The sequence below is a fragment of the Bombina bombina genome, chromosome 6 (assembly GCF_027579735.1).
Source record: "Bombina bombina isolate aBomBom1 chromosome 6, aBomBom1.pri, whole genome shotgun sequence".
NCBI lineage: Eukaryota > Metazoa > Chordata > Amphibia > Anura > Bombinatoridae > Bombina > Bombina bombina.
In genome coordinates this window covers 745,590,410-745,613,620 of record NC_069504.1, presented here as the reverse complement: position 1 = coordinate 745,613,620, position 23,211 = coordinate 745,590,410, and the positions used below count along the sequence as shown (strand labels likewise).

General features: G+C 41.1%; 1 protein-coding gene across 1 annotated transcript in view; it reads left to right on the top strand.

The window, feature by feature from the left end:
* The window catches only part of POLB (DNA polymerase beta), a 143,572-nt gene that overhangs the window by 92,394 nt on the left and 27,967 nt on the right, over positions 1–23,211 (top strand). The window contains exons 9-11 of the mRNA XM_053718003.1: positions 1,564–1,636; positions 2,510–2,580; positions 4,916–5,002. Coding sequence (XP_053573978.1) covers positions 1,564–1,636; positions 2,510–2,580; positions 4,916–5,002 — 231 coding nt within the window. The remainder of the gene's footprint in view (positions 1–1,563; positions 1,637–2,509; positions 2,581–4,915; positions 5,003–23,211) is intronic.

Here is a 23,211-nt window from a genome sequence, read left to right as displayed (position 1 = left end):
CAGAAAAGCTCGCATGTCATGCAGTGCTATGAAAAGTTGTTTAAAATTGTATGATCTATCTGAAATTTTTGTGTTTCGTGTCTTTTTTTTTTTTAATAACAAGCATTTGACAATTGGTTATTTTTTCATTAGGCTTTATATTTCTTCTGATAATGCATGAGCATGTATGATCAGATTATATTTATTTTATAGATTCAAAATTGTGCTTATTGTGGTGCAATCTACTTGCCTGGCAAAGATTTACCGTAGTGTGTAGTAGTGATGAGTAAGTTAGTTCTTCCATATCAGATGCTTTTTCATATGATACAAAATTATAAGTTTTGAATAAGAAGTCATAAGCATAAGTTAGCATATTTTACTCTACCCTAAGGGAGGGTGTGCATATCTGACTCAACAATAGTTTACAATCTATAACCTAACCGTCTCTAAAATAAAAAGTAATAACAGAATAATAAAACTGCTACAGTATTCTAATTATACCGTGCCTTCCAAAATTATTCAGAAAAATTATCATTGTTTTCTGGATTATAAATTATATATACTTAAATTTTCTCAAACAATAGCTTCATAACTCTTAATTAATAATTAAAGGAATATGAAACCCAATTTTTTTCTTTTATGATTCGGATAGAGCATGCAATTTTAAGCAACTTTCTAAATTACTCCTATTATCAATGTAGGCACCAACAAATCGGCAAGCGCTACCCAGGTGCTGAACAAAAAATGGGCTGGCTCCTAAGCTTACATTCTTGCTTTTCAAATAAAGATATTACGAGAACAAAGGAAATTGATAATAAAAATGCATGCTCAAAAAAAATGGGTTTCATATTACTTTATGTATTTCTCAGTAGATATTTTAAAATAAAAACTGAAATATACTGCTTGCATAAGTATTTAATGCCCTCATTATTATTTAGTCAAGCAACCGTGTGCTGTAATAACAGCTTTAAGACATTTCTCCCAAGCTTCAGCTTTTTAGCAGACTTAAATAGGTTTTGTACAGTAATTGCCCTATATTTAGCTCCATCCATTCTTTCTTCGTTTCTCACAATATTCCCCAGGCCCTGCTGATATAAATAATCCACAGCATGATTCTGTCACAAATTGACGTCACTGTAGGGATAGTGTTTGTTTAGAAATGGGCACTATTATGTATGTACCACACATGGCGGTTTGAATCTTGGTCAAACAGATTTATCTTGGACCACAAAACCTTTCACCATCTTAGCCGTGTCAGTATTATGGTATTACCAGTATTAGCTGCTTTTGAGTAATGGCTTCTTTCTTGTGACCCTTCCTTACAGGCCGGTTTGATGCAGAGCTCTTGACATTGTTGACTGCTGCAATTTTACTTTTATTTTAGTAAATTGTACATTTTTATTTCTCCTTTATTTTATGTGTGTGAATAACTGTGCAAACCTTGTAACTGAGCATGCTATGAGTCTCCTAAACTTACTAAATGAAGTAGACTAATGCTTCAATCACATACTAGCAGCATTCAGTCAAAAAGTAACTGAACAGAGCATATTTACATATGTATTATTGTGTTTTATATATTTTTAGGATATTGCTCTTGATAAAGTGAAAAACCTAGATCCGGAATACATTGGGACTGTGTGCGGAAGCTTTAGACGAGGTAATTGTTGTCACATTTCTTCATTCTAAAATCAGATAACTTTCTGTTAAACACCATTTCCTTCTGTACATGGTAAGAACTTTTATTATTGTACTATTGCTTGTATATAATTATGTGTTTTAACCCCTGCAAAGGGATTAAATACATGATTAAAGTCTGCTTCAGAGCCGTAATGCACTACTGAGAGCTAGCTGAAAACATCTGGTGAGCCAATGGCAAGAAACGTGTGTAGCCACCAATCAGCGGCTAGGTCCCAGTAGTGCATTGCTTCTGAGCCTACCTAGGTATGATTTTCAATAAAGGATACAAAGAGAATTCCCAGATCACCAGCAAGCTCCAGGTAGCGTAGGATATGTACATATTCCTTTTTAACAAAGAATACCAAGAGAACAAAGTAAATTTGAAAAGTGGATTTAAAAGTACCTTCAAAATTAAACTTGCATGATTGGGTAGAACTTGTCATTTTATGTTCCTGTCCCTTTAAGCTGAATAAAGAAAAATCCTGACATTTATATGAAGAAGCAGCTTTTAAAGTTATTTTATTTTGATGAAAAAGGCAACATAAAAGTGCATTGTCAGAAAACATTTTATTATTACTGTTTTTCTGCAAGAGTCAAGTCAATTCCAGAGTAGTAATGAACAACTGGGAGCTAGCTGAACACATCTGGTGAGCTAATGACAAGAGACATATATGTGCAGAGCTGTGTCTGTATAGTAGCCTATAGCAACTACTATTCAACCTCACTTCCATTGGCCTCTCTCTCCTCCATGACCTTCAATATGTATTTCCCAGTCCATTTCTGCTTATGATGTGCCCTCTGTGTTCACTGTCCACCTCACATTTTTACCCCTCATTGTTATCATCTTCTGCAGGTGCAGAATCAAGTGGGGATATGGATATCTTACTAACCCATCCTGATTTCACTTCAGAGTCTACCAAACAGGTAACTAATTCTATTCAACCAATATTTAAAGTAATATTGCAGTGTTCTGCATATTCACATATGTTGTGGTGACATCATTGCAGAAAATGGGTCTTCTATTACTACTGTCTGGGGAGAGTAAAAAAAAGTAACTATATGTAATAAAACAGCAAGACATTACAAAAACAACTTTTGTTTTAGCTATGTGGACAGCTTGATATTGAGACCTTGAAATTTCAAATAGTCCACTAAACCCTTTGCTATCTTTAATATTGGGTGAACTAGTATTTTATTCAAATAAATACAGAAAGAGAAGCAATTTGCCAGGAAAGAACAACAGCTCAGTTGTTTGTTTTATGGTCTGGTCACCACCTGGAAGTAGCTTCTTTTAGTCCAATTGTGCTTTTCACAGAGAACTTTCCTGAAGTATATCAGTCTGATTCCTCCTAACAAGGTCTGTCCAGCCCAGAAATATTAGACCATTCCCCTCTGAACTAAGGAAAAGGCAACCCCAGACTGATCTACTTCAGGAAAGAGACAATAGATAGAGGGGCCTCTATCTATTGTCTCTTTCTACAGATTGCCTTCTATTGGATGCCGTTAGAGAGCTGCCCTTATGATCAGCTAGCTGGACTGCTGTTGAAATCCAGCTTGCTCCTATTGGCATAATTGATTACCTTATATACAAGTGAGTACCCTGTGTTCGTCCTACATCAGCTATATATAAGAATCATCATTGATCTGCACCATTGGCGCCTCTTCCCTTTGTGTTTCTTTACTTCAGGAAAGTTATTCTTTATGAGAAGCGCTATTGGAGGGATTGCCTGGTATTTTGAATTTGGGCTGACACTTAGGTGGGATCAGACTGACATACTTCTGGAAAGTTCTTCTTTATGAGAAGCGCTACTGGAGGGATTGCCTGGTATTTTGGGTCTAGACTGACACCTAGTTAGGTGGGATCAGACTGACATACTTCAGGAAAGTTCTTCTTTATGAAAAGTGCTATTGGAGGCATTGCCTGGTATTTCGGGGTTGGACCTACCTGGTAAGGCGGAATCGGACTGATATACTTCAGGAAAGTTGTTCTTTGTGAAAAGCATTATTTGGCAAAAGAAGCTGCTCCCAGGTAGTAAGTCGCCATAGATCAAGCTATTGAGCAGTTGTTCGATCCTGAGAGAGAGCTTCTCTTTCTCTATGTATATGTAATATGACCCTGGGGATGTCTCCCTGAGGGAGATAGGGGAAATCAGACATGGACTCCTTGCCCAGTGTGCTTAGAGGAATATGGCTGCACCTTACTGACGAGCCCCAAAGTAGGCCTAAACGATCGTCTGGGGTTGCCATGTTCCTTGTTCAGATAGGGATTGCCTGGTATTTTGGATCTGGACTGACCTTGTTGGGCAGGATCAGACTGATATACTTCAGGAAAGTTCTTCTTTGTGAAAAGAATAATTGAGCTAAAAGAAGCTGCTCCCAGGTAGTAAGTCGCCATAGATCAAGCTATTAAGCAGTTGTTCGATCCTGAGAGAGAGTTTCTCTTTCTGTATGTATTTGTATTTTTTTTCTGTCTAATTATTTATCTTCACTCATTCATATGCTCAATAATAATGGTAGCATTTAATCACTAACTCATCATATCTCACTAGCAGTTAGGTAAACAAAACTAAAATTCCATAGTGCTGAATTGACAATATGTTCGTTTCAAGTTGTACAATAAAACAAAGCTTAATAGAGCTGGAAGAAAAATTATAGGGTATATTATTTTTTTTAAAGTATTGTGGTGTTTTATACAGAAATGTTAGATATGTACTAAGAATATAAAAAAAAATTACAGTATGATAAAAACATTGCCTATTGCATCCTAATTAACATGTATATTTCTATAAAAATATAGACCAGCAAACAAACTTTAAAGGGACAGTAAATTTAAAATTACACATTTCAATGGTGTAGAAAGAGCGTGCAATTAAAAAAAAATATAAAAAAAATTCCAATTTACTTCTGTTATGTAATTTCTTTTCTCAAATGTGCTTAGTATTTTTGATATTCTTTGTTGAAAAGCATACCTAGATAGGCTCATAGGAACTCAGGAGCGTGCATTTGTATTTAGAATTCTATGGCTTTGCTACAAACATTGTTGCAGCTAAAAACATGCTCCTGAGTTCCTGTGAGCCTAAGTTTATTCTTTAACAATAGTCACCAAGAGAACAAAGCAAATTTGATAATAGAAATACAGTACATTTTTTAAAACCTTCTATTTGAACCATGAAAGTTTTTTTTGTTTTGACTTTACTGGCCCTTTAAACATCATAAGCAATGTGTAACATCACATATAACCTGTAGATTCTTATTTCAGCCTCACCTGTTGCACCAGGTGGTGCAGTGCTTGGAGGACTGCGGATTTATTACAGACACGTTGGTAAAGGGAGACACTAAATTTATGGTAAGTGTGTGCACACACTATAAGTAATCTTACTTTAAAGGGACATTTGGCCAAATGCGGTAACTAACCCTTCCATTTTTGCTTTTAATCTTAGCTGAGAGCTTGTAAGTGAGTGCTGGACTTTCTCTGTGTGTTGAAGTGCCAGTGAGTACCCAGGGCTAAGCATGTTGCAGGGTCATGGGATGTGTACCCAGTCCAATCTGAGACTGCAGTCCCCTCTATATGTGTGTATGTATGTGTGTGTGTGTGTGTGTGTGTGTGTGTATATATATATATATATATATATATATATATATATATATATTATGCTCCAATGTGGGATACAGTATTCACTTAAATGCAATATACAGCAGCCGGGGTGTGGTTCAAAGTAATCAACGCAAGCAAACTCCTCAGGAACAGCACTCTCCGTTTTTTAATCACTTTATTTACGGCTAGATTACGAGTTTTGCTTTAAGAGCTGCTCGGTAATAACTTGCAAGTTATTGCACCGCTCACTTCCCTACATCGCTGGTATTACCAAAAACCCGGCGTTAACAGGCAAGAAGTGAGCGTAAAGCAAAATTGAGCTCCATACCGCACTCCAATACCAGCGCTGCTGAAAGCTGCGGTGAGCTGGTTTTACGTGCTCGTGCACGATTTCCCCATAGACGTCAATGGGGAGAGCCGGCTGAAAAAAAGCCTAACACCTGCAAAAAAGCAGCGTAAAGTTCCGTAACGCAGCCCCATTGATTCCTATGGGGAAACAAAATTTATGTTTACACCTAACACCCTAACATGAACCCCGAGTCTAAACACCCCATATCTTACACTTATTAACCCCTAATCCCCGACATCGCAGACACTTACATTATACTTATTAACCCCTAATCTGCCGTACCGGACATCGCCACCACTATAATAAACATATTAAACCCTAAACCGCTGCACTCCCGCATCACAAACAATAGTTAAATATTATCAACCCCTAACATCGCCGCCACCTACATTTATTAACCCCTAATCTGCCGCCCCCCCCAACGTCGCCGCCACTATACTAAATTTATTAACCGCTAAACCTAAGTCTAACCCTAACACCCCCTAACTTAAATATAATTAAAATAAATCTAAATAAAACCTACTATCATTACCTAACTAATTCCTATTTAAAACTAAATACTTACCTGTAAAATAAACCCTAAGCTAGCTACAATATAACTAATAGTTACATTGTATCTAGCTTAGGTTTTATTTTTACAGGCAAGTTTGTATTTATTTTAACTAGGTAGAATAGTTACTAAATAGTTATTAACTATTTACTAGGTACCTAGTTAAAATAAATACAAATGTACCTGTAAAATAAAACCTAACCTGAGTTACACTAGCACCTAACCTTACACTACAATTAAATCAATTACATAAATTAAATACAATTATCTAAATTACAAAAACAAACACTAAATTACACAAAATAAAAAAAGAAATGATCAGATATTTAAACTAATTACACCTAATCTAATATCCCTATCAAAATAAAAAAGCCCCCCCAAAATAAAAAAACTTAGCCTAAACTAAACTACCAATAGCCCTTAAAAGGGCCTTTTGCAGGGCATTGCCCCAAAGAAATCAGCCCTTTTACCTGTAAAAAAAAAAATACAAACAACCCCCCAACAGTAAAACCCACCACCCACACAACCAACCCCCCAAATAAAATCCTAACTAAAAAAACCTAAGCTCCCCATTGCCCTGAAAAGGGCATTTGTATGGGCATTGCCCTTAAAAGGGCATTTAGCTCTTTTTCAAGTGCCCAAACCCTAATCTAAAAATAAAACCCATCCAATAAACCCTTAAAAAAATACCTAACACTAACCCCCGAAGATCCACTTACAGTTTCAAAAACTGTAAGTGGATCTTCGGGGGTTAGTGTTAAGTTAATGTTCCAGGACTGGTTAGGTTTCCAGGCCTGTCTGGAATGAGCAACAGTTCCCTCTTGTTTTGAAGCGGAGGAAGTTGATGCTGCTTCTGCCTTGAAATTTCGAAAGGCACGAAAATTAGACTGTTTGGCCTTTGATTTGGCCCTGTCCTGAGGAAGGGTATGACCCTTGCCTCCAGTAATGTCAGCAATAATTTCCTTCAAGCCAGGCCCGAATAAGGTCTGCCCCTTGAAAGGAATGTTGAGTAATTTAGACTTTGAAGTCACGTCAGCTGACCAGGATTTAAGCCATAGCGCCCTACGCGCCTGGATGGCGAATCCGGAATTCTTAGCCGTTAGTTTAGTCAAATGAACAATGGCATCAGAAACAAATGAGTTAGCTAGCTTAAGCGTTCTAAGCTTGTCAATAATTTCATTCAATGGAGCTGTATGGATGGCCTCTTCCAGGGCCTCAAACCAGAATGCCGCCGCAGCAGTGACAGGCGCAATGCATGCAAGGGGCTGTAAAATAAAACCTTGTTGAATAAACATTTTCTTAAGGTAACCCTCCAATTTTTTTATCCATTGGATCTGAAAAAGCACAACTGTCCTCAACCCGGGATAGTGGTACGCTTTGCTAAAGTAAAAACTGCTCCCTCCACCTTAGGGACCGTCTGCCATAAGTCCCGTGTAGTGGCGTCTATTGGAAACATTTTTCTAAATATAGGAGGTGGGGAAAAGGGCACACCGGGTCTATCCCACTCCTTGCTAATAATTTCTGTAAGCCTTTTAGGTATAGGAAAAACATCAGTACACACCGGCACCGCATAGTATTTATCCAGCCTACACAATTTCTCTGGAACTGCAACTGTGTTACAGTCATTCAGAGCAGCTAATACCTCCCCAAGCAATACACGGAGGTTCTCAAGCTTAAATTTAAAATTAGAAATCTCTGTATCAGGTTTCCCCGAGTCAGAGATGTCACCCACAGACTGAAGCTCTCCGTCCTCATGTTCTGCATACTGTGACGCAGTATCAGACATGGCTCTTACAGCATTTGCGCGCTCTGTATCTCTCCTAACCCCAGAGCTATAGCGCTTGCCTCTTAATTCAGGCAATCTGGATAATACCTCTGACAGGGTATTATTCATGATTGCAGCCATGTCCTGCAAGGTAATCGCTATGGGCGTCCCTGATGTAAATGGCGCCATACTAGCGTGCGTCCCCTGAGCGGGAGGCGAAGGGTCTGACACGTGGGGAGAGTTAGTCGGCATAACTTCCCCCTCGACAGAACCCTCTGGTGATAATTATTTTATAGATAAAGACTGATCTTTACTGTTTAAGGTGAAATCAATACATTTAGTACACATTCTCCTATGGGGCACCACCATGGCTTTCAAACATAATGAACAAGTAGGTTCCTCAGTGTCAGACATGTTTAAACAGACTAGCAATGAGACTAGCAAGCTTGGAAAACACTTTAAAACAAGTTTACAAGCAATATAAAAACGTTACTGCGCCTTTAAGAAACACAAATTTTGTCCAAATTTGAAATAACAGTGAAAAAAGGCAGTTACACTAACGAAATTTTTACAGTGTATGTAATAAGTTAGCAAAGCATTGCACCCACTTGCAAATGGATGATTAACCCCTTAATACCAAAAACGGAATAATAAATGACAAAAACGTTTTTCAAACAGTCACAATAACTGCCACAGCTCTACTGTGGCTTTTTACCTCCCTCAATACGACTTTTGAAGCCTTTTGAGCCCTTCAGAGAAGTCCTGGATCATGCAGGAAGAAGCTGGATTTCTGTGTCTGCGCAAAAAAGCGCTAAAATAGGCCCCTCCCACTCATATTACAACAGTGGAAAGCCTCAGGGAACTGTTTCTAGGCAAAATTCAAGCCAGCCATGTGGAAAAAACTAGGCCCTAATAAGTTTTATCACCAAACATATATAAAAAACGATTAAACATGCCAGCAAACATTTTAAAATACACTTTCTCCAACATTGGTGTGTCCGGTCCACGGCGTCATCCTTACTTGTGGGATATTCTCTTCCCCAACAGGAAATGGCAAAGAGTCCCAGCAAAGCTGGCCATATAGTCCCTCCTAGGCTCCGCCCACCCCAGTCATTCTCTTTGCCGTTGCACAGGCAACATCTCCACGGAGATGGTTAAGAGTTTTTTGGTGTTTAAATGTAGTTTTTATTCTTCTATCAAGTGTTTGTTATTTTAAAATAGTGCTGGTATGTACTATTTACTCTGAAACAGAAAAGGATGAAGATTTCTGTTTGTGAGAGGAAGATGATTTTAGCAGACAGTAACTAAAATCGATTGCTGTTTCCACATAGGACTGTTGAGATGAAGTAACTTCAGTTGGGGGAAGCAGTTAGCAGACTTTTCTGCTTAAGGTATGACTAGCCATATTTCTAACAAGACTGTGTAATGCTGGAAGGCTGTCATTTCCCCTCATGGGGACCGATAAGCCATTTTCTTAGTCAAACAAACAGAATAAAGGGCTTAATATGGGCTAAAAAACTGGTAGACATTTTTATGGGCTAAATCGATTGCTTTATTTGAGCATATTATTCAGATTTAGGCTAACAATTGGCATTTATAATCTTGGGGAACGTTTATAAAACGGCAGGCACTGTGTTAGACACCTTTTTCAGTCAGGGGGCCTTTCTAGTTATAGACTGAGCCTCATTTTCGCGCCATTACTGCGCAGTTGTTTTTTGAGAGCAGGGCATGCAGATGCATGTGTGAGGATCTAAAAATCACTGAAAAAGCTTCTAGAAGGCGTCATTTGGTATCGTATTCCCCTCTGGGCTTGGTTGGGTCTCAGCAAAGACTATAGCTGGGACTGTATAGGGGTTAAATTTATTTATTTTAAGGGTTAAAGCTCTGAAATTTGGTGTGCAATACTTTTAATGCTTTAAGACACTGTGGTGAAATTTTGGTAATTTTTGAACGATTCCTTCATACTTTTTCACATATTCAGTAATAAAGTGTTTTCTGTTTGAAATTTAAAGAGACAGTAACGGTTTTATTTTAAAACGTTTTTTGTGTTTTGTTGACAAGTTTAAGCCTGTTTAACATGTCTGTACCTTCAGATAAGCTATGTTCTATATGTATGAAAGCCAATGTGTCTCCCCATTTAAATTTATGTGATAATTGTGCTATAGCGTCCAAACAAAGTAAGGACAGTACTGCCACAGATAATGATATTGCCCAAGATGATTCCTCAAATGAGGGGAGTAAACATGATACTACATCATCTCCTACTGTGTCTACACCAGTTTTGCCCATGCAGGAGGCCCCTAGTACATCTAGTGCGCCAATACTTATTACCATGCAACAATTAACGGCTGTAATGGATAACTCCATAGCAAATCTTTTATCCAAAATGCCTACTTATCAGAGAAAGCGCGATTGCTCTGTTTTAAACACTGAAGAGCAAGAGGGCGCTGATGATAATTGTTCTGTCATACCCTCACACCAATCTGAAGGGGCCATGAGGGAGGTTTTGTCTGATGGAGAAATCTCAGATTCAGGAAAAATTTCTCATCAAGCTGAACCTGATGTTGTGACATTTAAATTTAAATTAGAACATCTCCGCGCACTGCTTAAGGAGGTGTTATCTACTCTGGATGATTGTGACAACTTGGTCATTCCAGAGAAATTATGCAAGATGGACAAGTTCCTAGAGGTTCCGGTGCCCCCCGACGCTTTTCCTATACCCAAGCGGGTGGCGGACATAGTAAATAAGGAGTGGGAAAAGCCCGGCATACCTTTTGTTCCCCCCCCTATATTTAAGAAATTATTTCCTATGGTCGACCCCAGAAAGGACTTATGGCAGACAGTCCCCAAGGTCGAGGGGGCAGTTTCTACTCTAAACAAACGCACTACTATTCCTATCGAAGATAGTTGTGCTTTCAAAGATCCTATGGATAAAAAATTGGAAGGTTTGCTTAAAAAGATTTTTGTACAGCAAGGCTACCTTCTACAACCAATTTCATGCATTGTTCCTGTCACTACGGCAGCGTGGTTCTGGTTCGAGGAACTAGAAAAGTCGCTCAGTAGAGAAACTCCATATGAGGAGGTTATGGACAGAGTTCACGCACTTAAATTGGCTAACTCTTTTATTTTAGATGCCGCTTTGCAATTAGCTAGATTAGCGGCGAAAAATTCAGGGTTTGCTATCGTGGCGCGCAGAGCGCTTTGGCTAAAGTCTTGGTCAGCGGATGTGTCATCCAAGACAAAATTGCTTAACATCCCTTTCAAAGGTAAAACTTTATTTGGACCAGAATTGAAAGAGATTACTTCAGACATCACTGGGGGAAAGGGCCACGCCCTTCCACAGGATAGGTCTTTTAAGGCTAAAAATAAGCCTAATTTTCGTCCCTTTCGCAGAAACGGACCGCCCTCTAATTCTGCATCCTCTAAGCAAGAGGGTAATGCCTCACAACCCAAACCAGCCTGGAAACCAATGCAAGGCTGGAACAAGGGTAAGCAGGCCAAGAAGCCTGCCACTGCTAACAAAACAGCATGAAGGAGTAGCCCCCGATCCGGGACCGGATCTAGTGGGGGGCAGACTCTCTCTCTTTGCTCAGGCTTGGGCAAGAGGTGTTCAGGATCCTTGGGCGCTAGAAATAGTTTCTCAAGGTTATCTCCTGGAATTCAAGGAACTACCCCCAAGGGGAAGGTTCCACAGTTCTCACTTATCCTCAAACCAAATAAAGAGACAGGCATTCTTACATTGTTTAGAAGACCTGTTAAAGATGGGAGTGATACACCCAGTTCCAATAAAGGAACAAGGAATGGGATTTTATTCCAATCTGTTCGTAGTTCCCAAAAAAGAGGGAACGTTCAGACCAATTTTGGATTTGAAGATCCTAAACAAATTTCTCAGGGTACCATCGTTCAAAATGGAAACTATTCGAACGATTCTACCCACCATCCAGGAAAGTCAATTTATGACTACCGTGGATCTAAAGGATGCGTACCTACATATTCCTATCCACAAAGAACATTATCAGTTCCTAAGGTTCGCTTTTCTGGACAAGCATTACCAGTTTGTGGCCCTCCCATTCGGATTAGCCACTGCTCCAAGGATTTTCACAAAGGTGCTAGGGTCCCTTCTAGCGGTTCTAAGACCAAGGGGCATTGCAGTAGTACCTTACTTGGACGACATTCTAATATATGCATCGTCCCTGTCAAAAGCAAAGGCTCATACGGACATCGTTCTAGCCTTTCTCAGATCTCACGGATGGAAGGTGAACAAAGAAAAAAGTTCTCTGTCCCCGTCGACAAGAGTTCCCTTCTTGGGAACAATAATAGATTCCTTAGAAATGAGGATTTTTCTGACAGAGGTCAGAAAATCAAAACTTCTAAGCTCTTGTCAAGTGCTTCATTCTGTTCCTCGTCCTTCCATAGCGCAGTGCATGGAAGTAGTAGGATTGATGGTTGCAACAATGGACATAGTTCCTTTTGCACGAATTCATCTAAGACCATTACAACTGTGCATGCTCAAACAGTGGAATGGGGATTATACAGACTTGTCTCCAATGATTCAAGTAGATCAAAAGACCAGAGATTCACTCCGTTGGTGGCTGACCCTGGACCATCTGTCCCAGGGAATGAGCTTCCGCAGACCAGAGTGGGTCATTGTCACGACCGACGCCAGTCTAGTGGGCTGGGGCGCGGTCTGGGAATCCCTGAAAGCTCAGGGTCTATGATCTCGGGAAGAGTCTCTTTTCCCGATAAACATTCTGGAACTGAGAGCGATATTCAATGCTCTCAGAGCTTGGCCTCAACTAGCAAAGGCCAAATTCATAAGGTTCCAATCAGACAACATGACGACCGTTGCATATATCAATCATCAGGGGGGAACAAGGAGTTCCCTGGTGATGAAAGAAGTGACCAAAATAATTCAATGGGCGGAGGATCACTCCTGCCACTTGTCTGCGATCCACATCCCAGGAGTGGAAAATTGGGAAGCAGATTTTCTGAGTCGTCAGACATTCCATCCGGGGGAGTGGGAACTCCATCCGGAAATCTTTGCCCAAATAACTCAATTATGGGGCATTCCAGACATGGATCTGATGGCGTCTCGTCAGAACTTCAAGGTTCCTTGCTACGGGTCCAGATCCAGGGATCCCAAGGCGACTCTAGTAGATGCACTAGTAGCACCTTGGACCTTCAACCTAGCTTATGTATTCCCACCGTTTCCTCTCATTCCCAGGCTGGTAGCCAGGATCAATCAGGAGAGGGCCTCGGTGATCTTGATAGCTCCTGCGTGGCCACGCAGGACTTGGTATGCAGACCTGGTGAATATGTCATCGGCTCCACCATGGAAGCTACCTTTGAGACAGGACCTTCTTGTTCAGGGTCCATTCGAACATCCAAATCTGGTCTCCCTCCAACTGACGGCTTGGAGATTGAACGCTTGATTCTATCAAAGCGTGGGTTTTCAGATTCTGTTATAGATACTCTGGTTCAGGCCAGAAAACCTGTAACTAGAAAAATTTACCATAAAATATGGAAAAAATATATCTGTTGGTGTGAATCCAAAGGATTCCCATGGAATAAGATAAAAATTCCTAAGATTCTCTCCTTTCTACAAGAAGGTTTGGAGAAAGGATTATCTGCAAGTTCTCTAAAGGGACAGATCTCTGCTTTATCTGTCTTACTACACAAAAGACTGGCAGCTGTGCCAGATGTTCAAGCATTTGTTCAGGCTCTGGTTAGGATCAAGCCTGTTTACAGACCTTTGACTCCTCCCTGGAGTCTAAATCTAGTTCTTTCAGTTCTTCAAGGGGTTCCGTTTGAATCTTTACATTCCATAGATATTAAGTTACTATCTTGGAAAGTTTTGTTTTTAGTTGCAATTTCTTCTGCTAGAAGAGTTTCAGAGTTATCTGCTCTGCAGTGTTCTCCGCCCTATCTGGTGTTCCATGCAGATAAGGTGGTTTTGCGTACTAAGCCTGGTTTTCTTCCTAAAGTTGTTTCTAACAAAAATATTAACCAGGAGATAGTTGTACCTTCTTTGTGTCCGAATCCAGTTTCAAAGAAGGAACGTTTGTTACACAATTTGGACGTTGTCTGTGCTCTAAAGTTCTATTTAGAGGCTACTAAAGATTTCAGACAAACATCTTCCTTGTTTGTTGTTTATTCTGGTAAAAGGAGAGGTCAAAAAGCGACTTCTACCTCTCTTTCCTTTTGGCTTAAAAGCATTATCCGATTGGCTTATGAGACTGCCGGAAGGCAAGCCTCCTGAAAGAATCACAGCTCACTCCACTAGGGCTGTGGCTTCTGTTGACCAGATATGTAAGGCAGCGACTTGGTCTTCACTGCACACTTTTGCCAAATTTTACAAATTTGATACTTTTGCTTCTTCGGAGGCTATTTTTGGGACAAAGGTTTTGCAAGCTGTGGTGCCTTCCGTTTAGGTAACCTGATTTGCTCCCTCCCTTCATCCGTGTCCTAAAGCTTTGGTATTGGTTCCCACAAGTAAGGATGACGCCATGGACCGGACACACCAATGTTGGAGAAAACAGAATTTATGCTTACCTGATAAATTACTTTCTCCAACGGTGTGTCCGGTCCACGGCCCGCCCTGGTTTTTTAATCAGGTCTGATGAATTATTTTCTCTAACTACAGTCACCACGGTACCATTTGGTTTCTCCTATATATATTTCCTCCTGTCCGTCGGTCGAATGACTGGGGTGGGCGGAGCCTAGGATGGACTATATGGCCAGCTTTGCTGGGACTCTTTGCCATTTCCTGTTGGGGAAGAGAATATCCCACAAGTAAGGATGACTCCGTGGACCGGACACACCGTTGGAGAAAGTAATTTATCAGGTAAGCATAAATTCTGTTTTTCTCCAACATTGGTGTGTCTGGTCCACGGCGTCATCCTTACTTGTGGGAAATATCTCTTCCCCAACAGGAAATGGCAAAGAGTCCCAGCAAAGCTGGCCATATAGTCCCTCCTAGGCTCCGCCCACCCCAGTCATTCTCTTTGCCGTTGCACAGGCAACATCTCCACGGAGATGGTTAAGAGTTTTTTGGTGTTTAAATGTAGTTTTTATTCTTCTATCAAGTGTTTGTTATTTTAAAATAGTGCTGGTATGTACTATTTACTCTAAAACAGAAAAGGATGAAGATTTCTGTTTGTGAGAGGAAGATGATTTTAGCAGACAGTAACTAAAATCGATTGCTGTTTCCACATAGGACTGTTGAGATGAAGTAACTTCAGTTGGGGGAAGCAGTTAGCAGACTTTTCTGCTTAAGGTATGACTAGCCATATTTCTAACAAGACGATGTAATGCTGGAAGGCTGTCATTTCCCCTCATGGGGACCGGTAAGCCATTTTCTTAGTCAAACAAACAGAATAAAGGGCTTATTATGGGCTAAAAAACTGGTAGACATTTTTATGGGCTAAATTGATTGCTTTATTAGGGCATTTTATTCATATTTATGCTGACAATTTGCATTTATAAACTTGGGGTACATTTATTATACGGCAGGCACTGTGTTAGACACCTTTTCCAGTCAGTGGGCCTTCCTAGTTGTAGACTGAGCCTAATTTTCGCGCCATTACTGCGCAGTTGTTTTTTGAGAGCAGGGCATGCAGATGCATGTGTGAGGATCTAAAAATTGCTGGAAAAGCTTCTAGAAGGCGTCAATTGGTATCGTATTCCCCTCTGGGCTTGGTTGGGTCTCGGCAAAGACTATAGCTGGGACTGTATAGGGGTTAAATTTATAAACGGCTCCGGTTCCGTTATTTTAAGGGTTAAAGCTCTGAAATTTGGTGTGCAATACTATTAATGCTTTAAGACACTGTGGTGAAATTTTGGTAATTTTTGAACAATTCCTTCATACTTTTTCACATATTCAGTAATAAAGTGTTTTCTGTTTAAAATTTAAAGAGACAGTAACGGTTTTGTTTTAAAACGATTTTTGTGCTTTGTTGACAAGTTTAAGCCTGTTTAACATGTCTGTACCTTCAGATAAGCTATGTTCTATATGTATGAAAGCCAATGTGTCTCCCCATTTAAATTTATGTGATAATTGTGCCATAGCGTCCAAACAAAGTAAGGACAGTACTGCCACAGATAATGAAATTGCCCAAGATGATTCCTCAGATGAGGGGAGTAAACATGATACTACATCATCTCCTACTGTGTCTACACCAGTTTTGCCCACGCAGGAGGCCCCTAGTACATCTAGTGCGCCAATGCTTATTACCATGCAACAATTAACGGCTGTAATGGATAACTCCATAGCAAATATTTTATCCAAAATGCCTACTTATCAGAGAAAGCGCGATTGCTCTGTTTTAAACACTGAAGAGCAGGAGGGCGCTGATGATAATTGTTCTGTCATACCCTCACACCAATCTGAAGGGGCCATGAGGGAGGTTTTGTCAGATGGAGAAATTTCAGATTCAGGAAAAATTTCTCAACAAGCTGAACCTGATGTTGTGACATTTAAATTTAAATTAGAACATCTCCGCGCACTGCTTAAGGAGGTGTTATCTACTCTGGATGATTGTGACAACTTGGTCATTCCAGAGAAATTATGCAAGATGGACAAGTTCCTAGAGGTTCCGGTGCACCCCGACGCTTTTCCTATACCCAAGCGGGTGGCGGACATAGTAAATACGGAGTGGGAAAAGCCCGGCATACCTTTTGTTCCCCCCCCTATATTTAAGAAATTATTTCCTATGGTCGACCCCAGAAAGGACTTATGGCAGACAGTCCCTAAGGTCGAGGGGGCAGTTTCTACTCTAAACAAACGCACTACTATTCCTATCGAAGATAGTTGTGCTTTCAAAGATCCTATGGATAAAAAATTGGAAGGTTTGCTTAAAAAGATTTTTGTACAGCAAGGTTACCTTCTACAACCAATTTTGTGCATTGTTCCTGTCACTACAGCAGCGTGGTTCTGGTTCGAGGAACTAGAAAAGTCGCTCAGTAGAGAGACTCCATATGAGGAGGTTATGGACAGAGTTCACGCACTTAAATTGGTTAACTCTTTTATTTTAGATGCCGCTTTGCAATTAGCTAGATTAGCGGCAAAAAATTCAGGGTTTGCTATTGTGGCGCTCAGAGCGCTTTGGCTAAAGTCTTGGTCAGCGGATGTGTCATCCAAGACAAAATTGCTTAACATCCCTTTCAAAGGTAAAACTCTATTTGGACCAGAATTGAAAGAGATTATTTCAGACATCACTGGGGGAAAGGGCCACGCCCTTCCACAAGATAGGTCTTTCAAGGCTAAAAATAAGTCTAATTTTCGTTCCTTTCGCAATTTCAGGAACGGACCGGCCTCTAATTCTGCATCCTCTAAGCAAGAGGGTAATGCCTCACAACCCAAACCAGCCTGGAAACCGATGCAAGGCTGGAACAAGGGTAAGCAGGCCAAGAAGCCTGCCGCTGCTAACAAAACAGCATGAAGGAGTAGCCCCCGATCCGGGACCGGATCTAGTGGGGGGCAGACTCTCTCTCTCTCTTTGCTCAGGCTTGGGAAAGAGATGTTCAGGATCCCTGGGCGCTAGAAATAGTTTCTCAAGGTTATCTCCTGGAATTCAAGGAACTACCCCCAAGGGGAAGGTTCCACATGTCTCACTTATCCTCAAACCAAATAAAGAGACAGGCATTCTTACATTGTGTAGAAGACCTGTTAAAGATGGGAGTGATACACCCAGTTCCAATAAAGGAACAAGGAATGGGATTTTATTCCAATCTGTTCGTAGTTCTCAAAAAAGAGGGAACTTTCAGACCAATTTTGGATTTGAAGATCCTAAACAAATTTCTCAGGGTACCATCGTTCAAGATGGAAACCATTCGAACGATTCTACCCACTATCCAGGAAAGTCAATTTATGACTACCGTGGATCTAAAGGATGCGTACCTACATATTCCTATCCACAAAGAACATCATCAGTTCCTAAGGTTCGCTTTTCTGGACAAGCATTACCAGTTTGTGGCCCTCCCATTCGGGTTAGCCACTGCTCCAAGGATTTTCACAAAGGTGCTAGGGTCCCTTCTAGCGGTTCTAAGACCATGGGGCATTGCAGTAGTACCTTACTTGGACGACATTCTAATTCAAGCGTCGTCCCTGTCAAAAGCAAAGGCTCATACAGACATCGTTCTGGCCTTTCTCAGATCACACGGATGGAAGGTGAACATAGAAAAAAGTTCTCTGTCTCCGTCGACAAGAGTTCCCTTCTTGGGAACAATAATAGATTCCTTAGAAATGAGGATTTTTCTGACAGAGGTCAGAAAATCAAAACTTCTAAGCTCTTGTCAAGTTCTTCATTCTGTTCCTCGTCCTTCCATCGCGCAGTGCATGGAAGTAGTAGGGTTGATGGTTGCAGCAATGGACATAGTTCCTTTTGCACGAATTCATCTAAGACCATTACAACTGTGCATGCTCAAACAGTGGAATGGGGACTATACAGACTTGTCTCCAATGATTCAAGTAGATCAGAAGACCAGAGATTCACTCCGTTGGTGGCTGACCCTGGACCATCTGTCCCAGGGAATGAGCTTCCGCAGACCAGAGTGGGTCATTGTCACGACCGACGCCAGTCTAGTGGGCTGGGGCGCGGTCTGGGAATCCCTGAAAGCTCAGGGTCTATGGTCTCGGGAAGAGTCTCTTCTCCCGATAAACATTCTGGAACTGAGAGCGATATTCAATGCTCTCAGGGCTTGGCCTAAGCTAGCAAAGGCCAGATTCATAAGGTTCCAATCAGACAACATGACGACCGTTGCGTATATCAATCATCAGGGGGGAACAAGGAGTTCCCTGGCGATGAAAGAAGTGACCAAAATAATTCAATGGGCGGAGGATCACTCCTGCCACCTGTCTGCGATCCACATCCCAGGTGTGGAAAACTGGGAGGCGGATTTTCTGAGTCGTCAGACATTCCATCCGGGGGAGTGGGAACTCCATCCGGAGATCTTTGCCCAAATAACTCAATTATGGGGCATTCCAGACATGGATCTGATGGCGTCTCGTCAGAACTTCAAGGTTCCTTGCTACGGGTCCAGATCCAGGGATCCCAAGGCGACTCTAGTAGATGCACTAGTAGCACCTTGGACCTTCAACCTAGCTTATGTATTTCCACCATTTCCTCTCATTCCCAGGCTGGTAGCCAGGATCAATCAGGAGAGGGCCTCGGTGATCTTGATAGCTCCTGCGTGGCCACGCAGGACTTGGTATGCAGACCTGGTGAATATGTCATCGGCTCCACCATGGAAGCTACCTTTTAGACAGGACCTTCTTGTTCAGGGTCCATTCAAACATCCAAATCTGACGGCTTGGAGATTGAACGCTTGATTCTATCGAAGCGTGGGTTTTCAGATTCTGTGATAGATACTCTGGTTCAGGCCAGAAAACCGGTAACTAGAAAGATTTACCATAAAATATGGAAAAGATATATCTGTTGGTGTGAATCCAAAGGATTCCCATGGAATAAGATAAAAATTCCTAAGATTCTCTCCTTTCTACAAGAAGGTTTGGAGAAAGGATTATCTGCAAGTTCTCTAAAGGGACAGATCTCTGCTTTATCTTTCTTACTACACAAAAGACTGGCAGCTGTGCCAGATGTTCAAGCATTTGTTCAGGCTCTGGTTAGGATCAAGCCTGTTTACAGACCTTTGACACCTCCCTGGAGTCTAAATCTAGTTCTTTCAGTTCTTCAAGGGGTTCCGTTTGAACCTTTACATTCCATAGATATTAAGTTACTATCTTGGAAAGTTTTGTTTTTGGTTGCAATTTCTTCTGCTAGAAGAGTTTCAGAGTTATCTGCTCTGCAGTGTTCTCCGCCCTATCTGGTGTTCCATGCAGATAAGGTGGTTTTGCGTACTAAGCCTGGTTCTTCCTAAGGTTGTTTCTAACAAAAATATTAACCAGGAGATAGTTGTACCTTCTTTATGTCCGAATCCAGTTTCAAAGAAGGAACGTTTGTTACACAATTTGGACGTAGTCCGTGCTCTAAAATTCTATTTAGAGGCTACAAAAGATTTCAGACAAACATCTTCCTTGTTTGTTGTTTATTCTGGTAAAAGGAGAGGTCAAAAAGCATCATCCGATTGGCTTATGAGACTGCCGGACGGCAGCCTCCTGAAAGAATCACAGCTCGTGGACCGGACACACCAATGTTGGAGAAAACAGAATTTATGCTTACCTGATAAATTACTTTCTCCAACGGTGTGTCCGGTCCACGGCCCGCCCTGGTTTTTTAATCAGGTCTGATGAATTATTTTCTCTAACTACAGTCACCACGGTACCATATGGTTTCTCCTATATATATTTCCTCCTGTCCGTCGGTCGAATGACTGGGGTGGGCGGAGCCTAGGAGGGACTATATGGCCAGCTTTGCTGGGACTCTTTGCCATTTCCTGTTGGGGAAGAGATATTTCCCACAGGTAAGGATGACGCCGTGGACCGGACACACCGTTGGAGAAAGTAATTTATCAGGTAAGCATAAATTCTGTTTTATAAGAGTATGTATCTCTATTAATAAGCCTGATACCAGTCGCTATCACTGCATTTAAGGCTTTACTTACATTACTTCGGTATCAGCAGCATTTTCTAGCAAATTCCATCCCTAGAAAAAAAAATTAACTGCACATACCTTATTGCAGGTAAACCTGCACGCCATTCCCCCTCTGAAGTTACCTCACTCCTCAGAATATGTGAGAACAGCAAAGGATCTTAGTTACTTCTGCTAAGATCATAGAAAACGCAGGCAGATTCTTCTTCTAAATACTGCCTGAGATAAACAGTACACTCCGGTACCATTTAAAAATAACAAACTTTTGATTGAAGAAATAAACTAAGTATAAAACACCACAGTCCTCTTACGACCTCCATCTTAGTTGAGAGTTGCAAGAGAATGACTGGATATGGCAGTGAGGGGAGGAGCTATATAGCAGCTCTGCTGTGGGTGATCCTCTTGCAACTTCCTGTTGGGAAGGAGAATATCCCACAAGTAATGGATGATCCGTGGACTGGATACACTTAACATGAGAAAGAGCCTTAAAGTGATGGTAAACTCTCCCCTTTTTAAAATCAGATCTGGAATGTAAGTGCTATTTCTCCAACATAGGTGTGTCCGGTCCACGGCGTCATCCTTACTTGTGGGATATTCTCTTCCCCAACAGGAAATGGCAAAGAGCCCAGCAAAGCTGGTCACATGATCCCTCCTAGGCTCCGCCTACCCCAGTCATTCTCTTTGCCGTTGTACAGGCAACATCTCCACGGAGATGGCTTAGAGTTTTTTAGTGTTTAACTGTAGTTTTTATTATTCAATCAAGAGTTTGTTATTTTAAAATAGTGCTGGTATGTACTATTTACTCTGAAACAGAAAAGAGATGAAGATTTCTGTTTGTAAGAGGAAAATGATTTTAGCAACCGTTACTAAAATCGATGGCTGTTCCACACAGGACTGTTGAGAGGAATTAACTTCAGTTGAGGGAACAGTGAGCAGAATTTTACTGCTTGAGGTATGACACACTCTAACAAGACGATGTAATGCTGGAAGCTGTCATTTTCCCTATGGGATCCGGTAAGCCATTTTTATTACAGACAATAAATAAGGGCTTCACAAGGGCTTTTTAAGACTGTAGACATTTTCTGGGCTAAATCGATTCATATAATAAACATATTTAGCCTTGAGGAATCATTTTAATCTGGGTATTTTGTAAAATAATATCGGCAGGCACTGTTTGGGACACCTTATTCTCTAGGGGCTTTCCCTTATCATAGGCAGAGTCTCATTTTCGCGCCGGTATTGCGCACTTGTTTTTGAGAAGCATGACATGCAGTCGCATGTGTGAGGAGCTCTGATACATAGAAAAGACTTTCTGAAGGCGTCATTTGGTATCGTATTCCCCTTTGGGCTTGGTTGGGTCTCAGCAAAGCAGATACCAGGGACTGTAAAGGGGTTAAAGATAAAAACGGCTCCGGTTCCGTTATTTTAAGGGTTAAAGCTTCCAAATTTGGTGTGCAATACTTTTAAGGCTTTAAGACACTGTGGTGAAATTTTGGTGAATTTTGAACAATTCCTTCATACTTTTTCGCAATTGCAGTAATAAAGTGTGTTCAGTTTAAAATTTAAAGTGACAGTAACGGTTTTATTTTAAAACGTTTTTTGTACTTTGTTATCAAGTTTATGCCTGTTTAACATGTCTGAACTACCAGATAGACTGTGTTCTGAATGTGGGGAAGCCAAGGTTCCTTCTCATTTAAATAGATGTGATTTATGTGACACAAAATTTAGAGAAAATGATGCCCAAGATGATTCCTCAAGTGAGGGGAGTAAGCATGGTACTGCATCATCCCCTCCTTCGTCTACACCAGTCTTGCCCACTCAGGAGGCCCCTAGTACATCTAGCGCGCCAATACTCCTTACTATGCAACAATTAACGGCTGTAATGGATAATTCTATCAAAAACATTTTAGCCAAAATGCCCACTTATCAGCGTAAGCGCGACTGCTCTGTTTTAGATAATGCTGAAGAGCATGAGGACGCTGATGATATTGTTTCTGAAGGGCCCCTACACCAGTCTGAGGGGGCCAGGGAGGTTTTGTCTGAGGGAGAAATTTCAGATTCAGGGAAAATTTCTCAACAAGCTGAACCTGATGTGATTACATTTAAATTTAAGTTGGAACATCTCCGCGCTCTGCTTAAGGAGGTGTTATCCACTCTGGATGATTGTGAGAATTTGATCATCCCAGAGAAACTATGTAAAATGGACAAGTTCCTAGAGGTCCCGGGGCCCCCAGAAGCTTTTCCTATACCCAAGCGGGTGGCGGACATTGTAAATAAAGAATGGGAAAGGCCCGGTATACCTTTCGTCCCTCCCCCCATATTTAAAAAATTGTTTCCTATGGTCGACCCCAGAAAGGACTTATGGCAGACAGTCCCCAAGGTCGAGGGGGGCGGTTTCTACTTTAAACAAACGCACCACTATACCCATAGAAGATAGTTGTGCTTTCAAAGATCCTATGGATAAAAAATTAGAAGGTTTGCTTAAAAAGATGTTTGTTCAGCAAGGTTACCTTCTACAACCAATTTCATGCATTGTCCCTGTCACTACAGCCGCGTGTTTCTGGTTCGATGAGCTAGAAAAGGCGATCACTAGTGATTCTCCTCCTTATGAGGAGATTATGGACAGCTTCCGTGCTCTCAAATTGGCTAATTCTTTCACCCTTGACGCCACTTTGCAATTGGCTAGGTTAGCGGCGAAAAATTCTGGGTTTGCTATTGTGGCGCGCAGAGCGCTTTGGTTGAAATCTT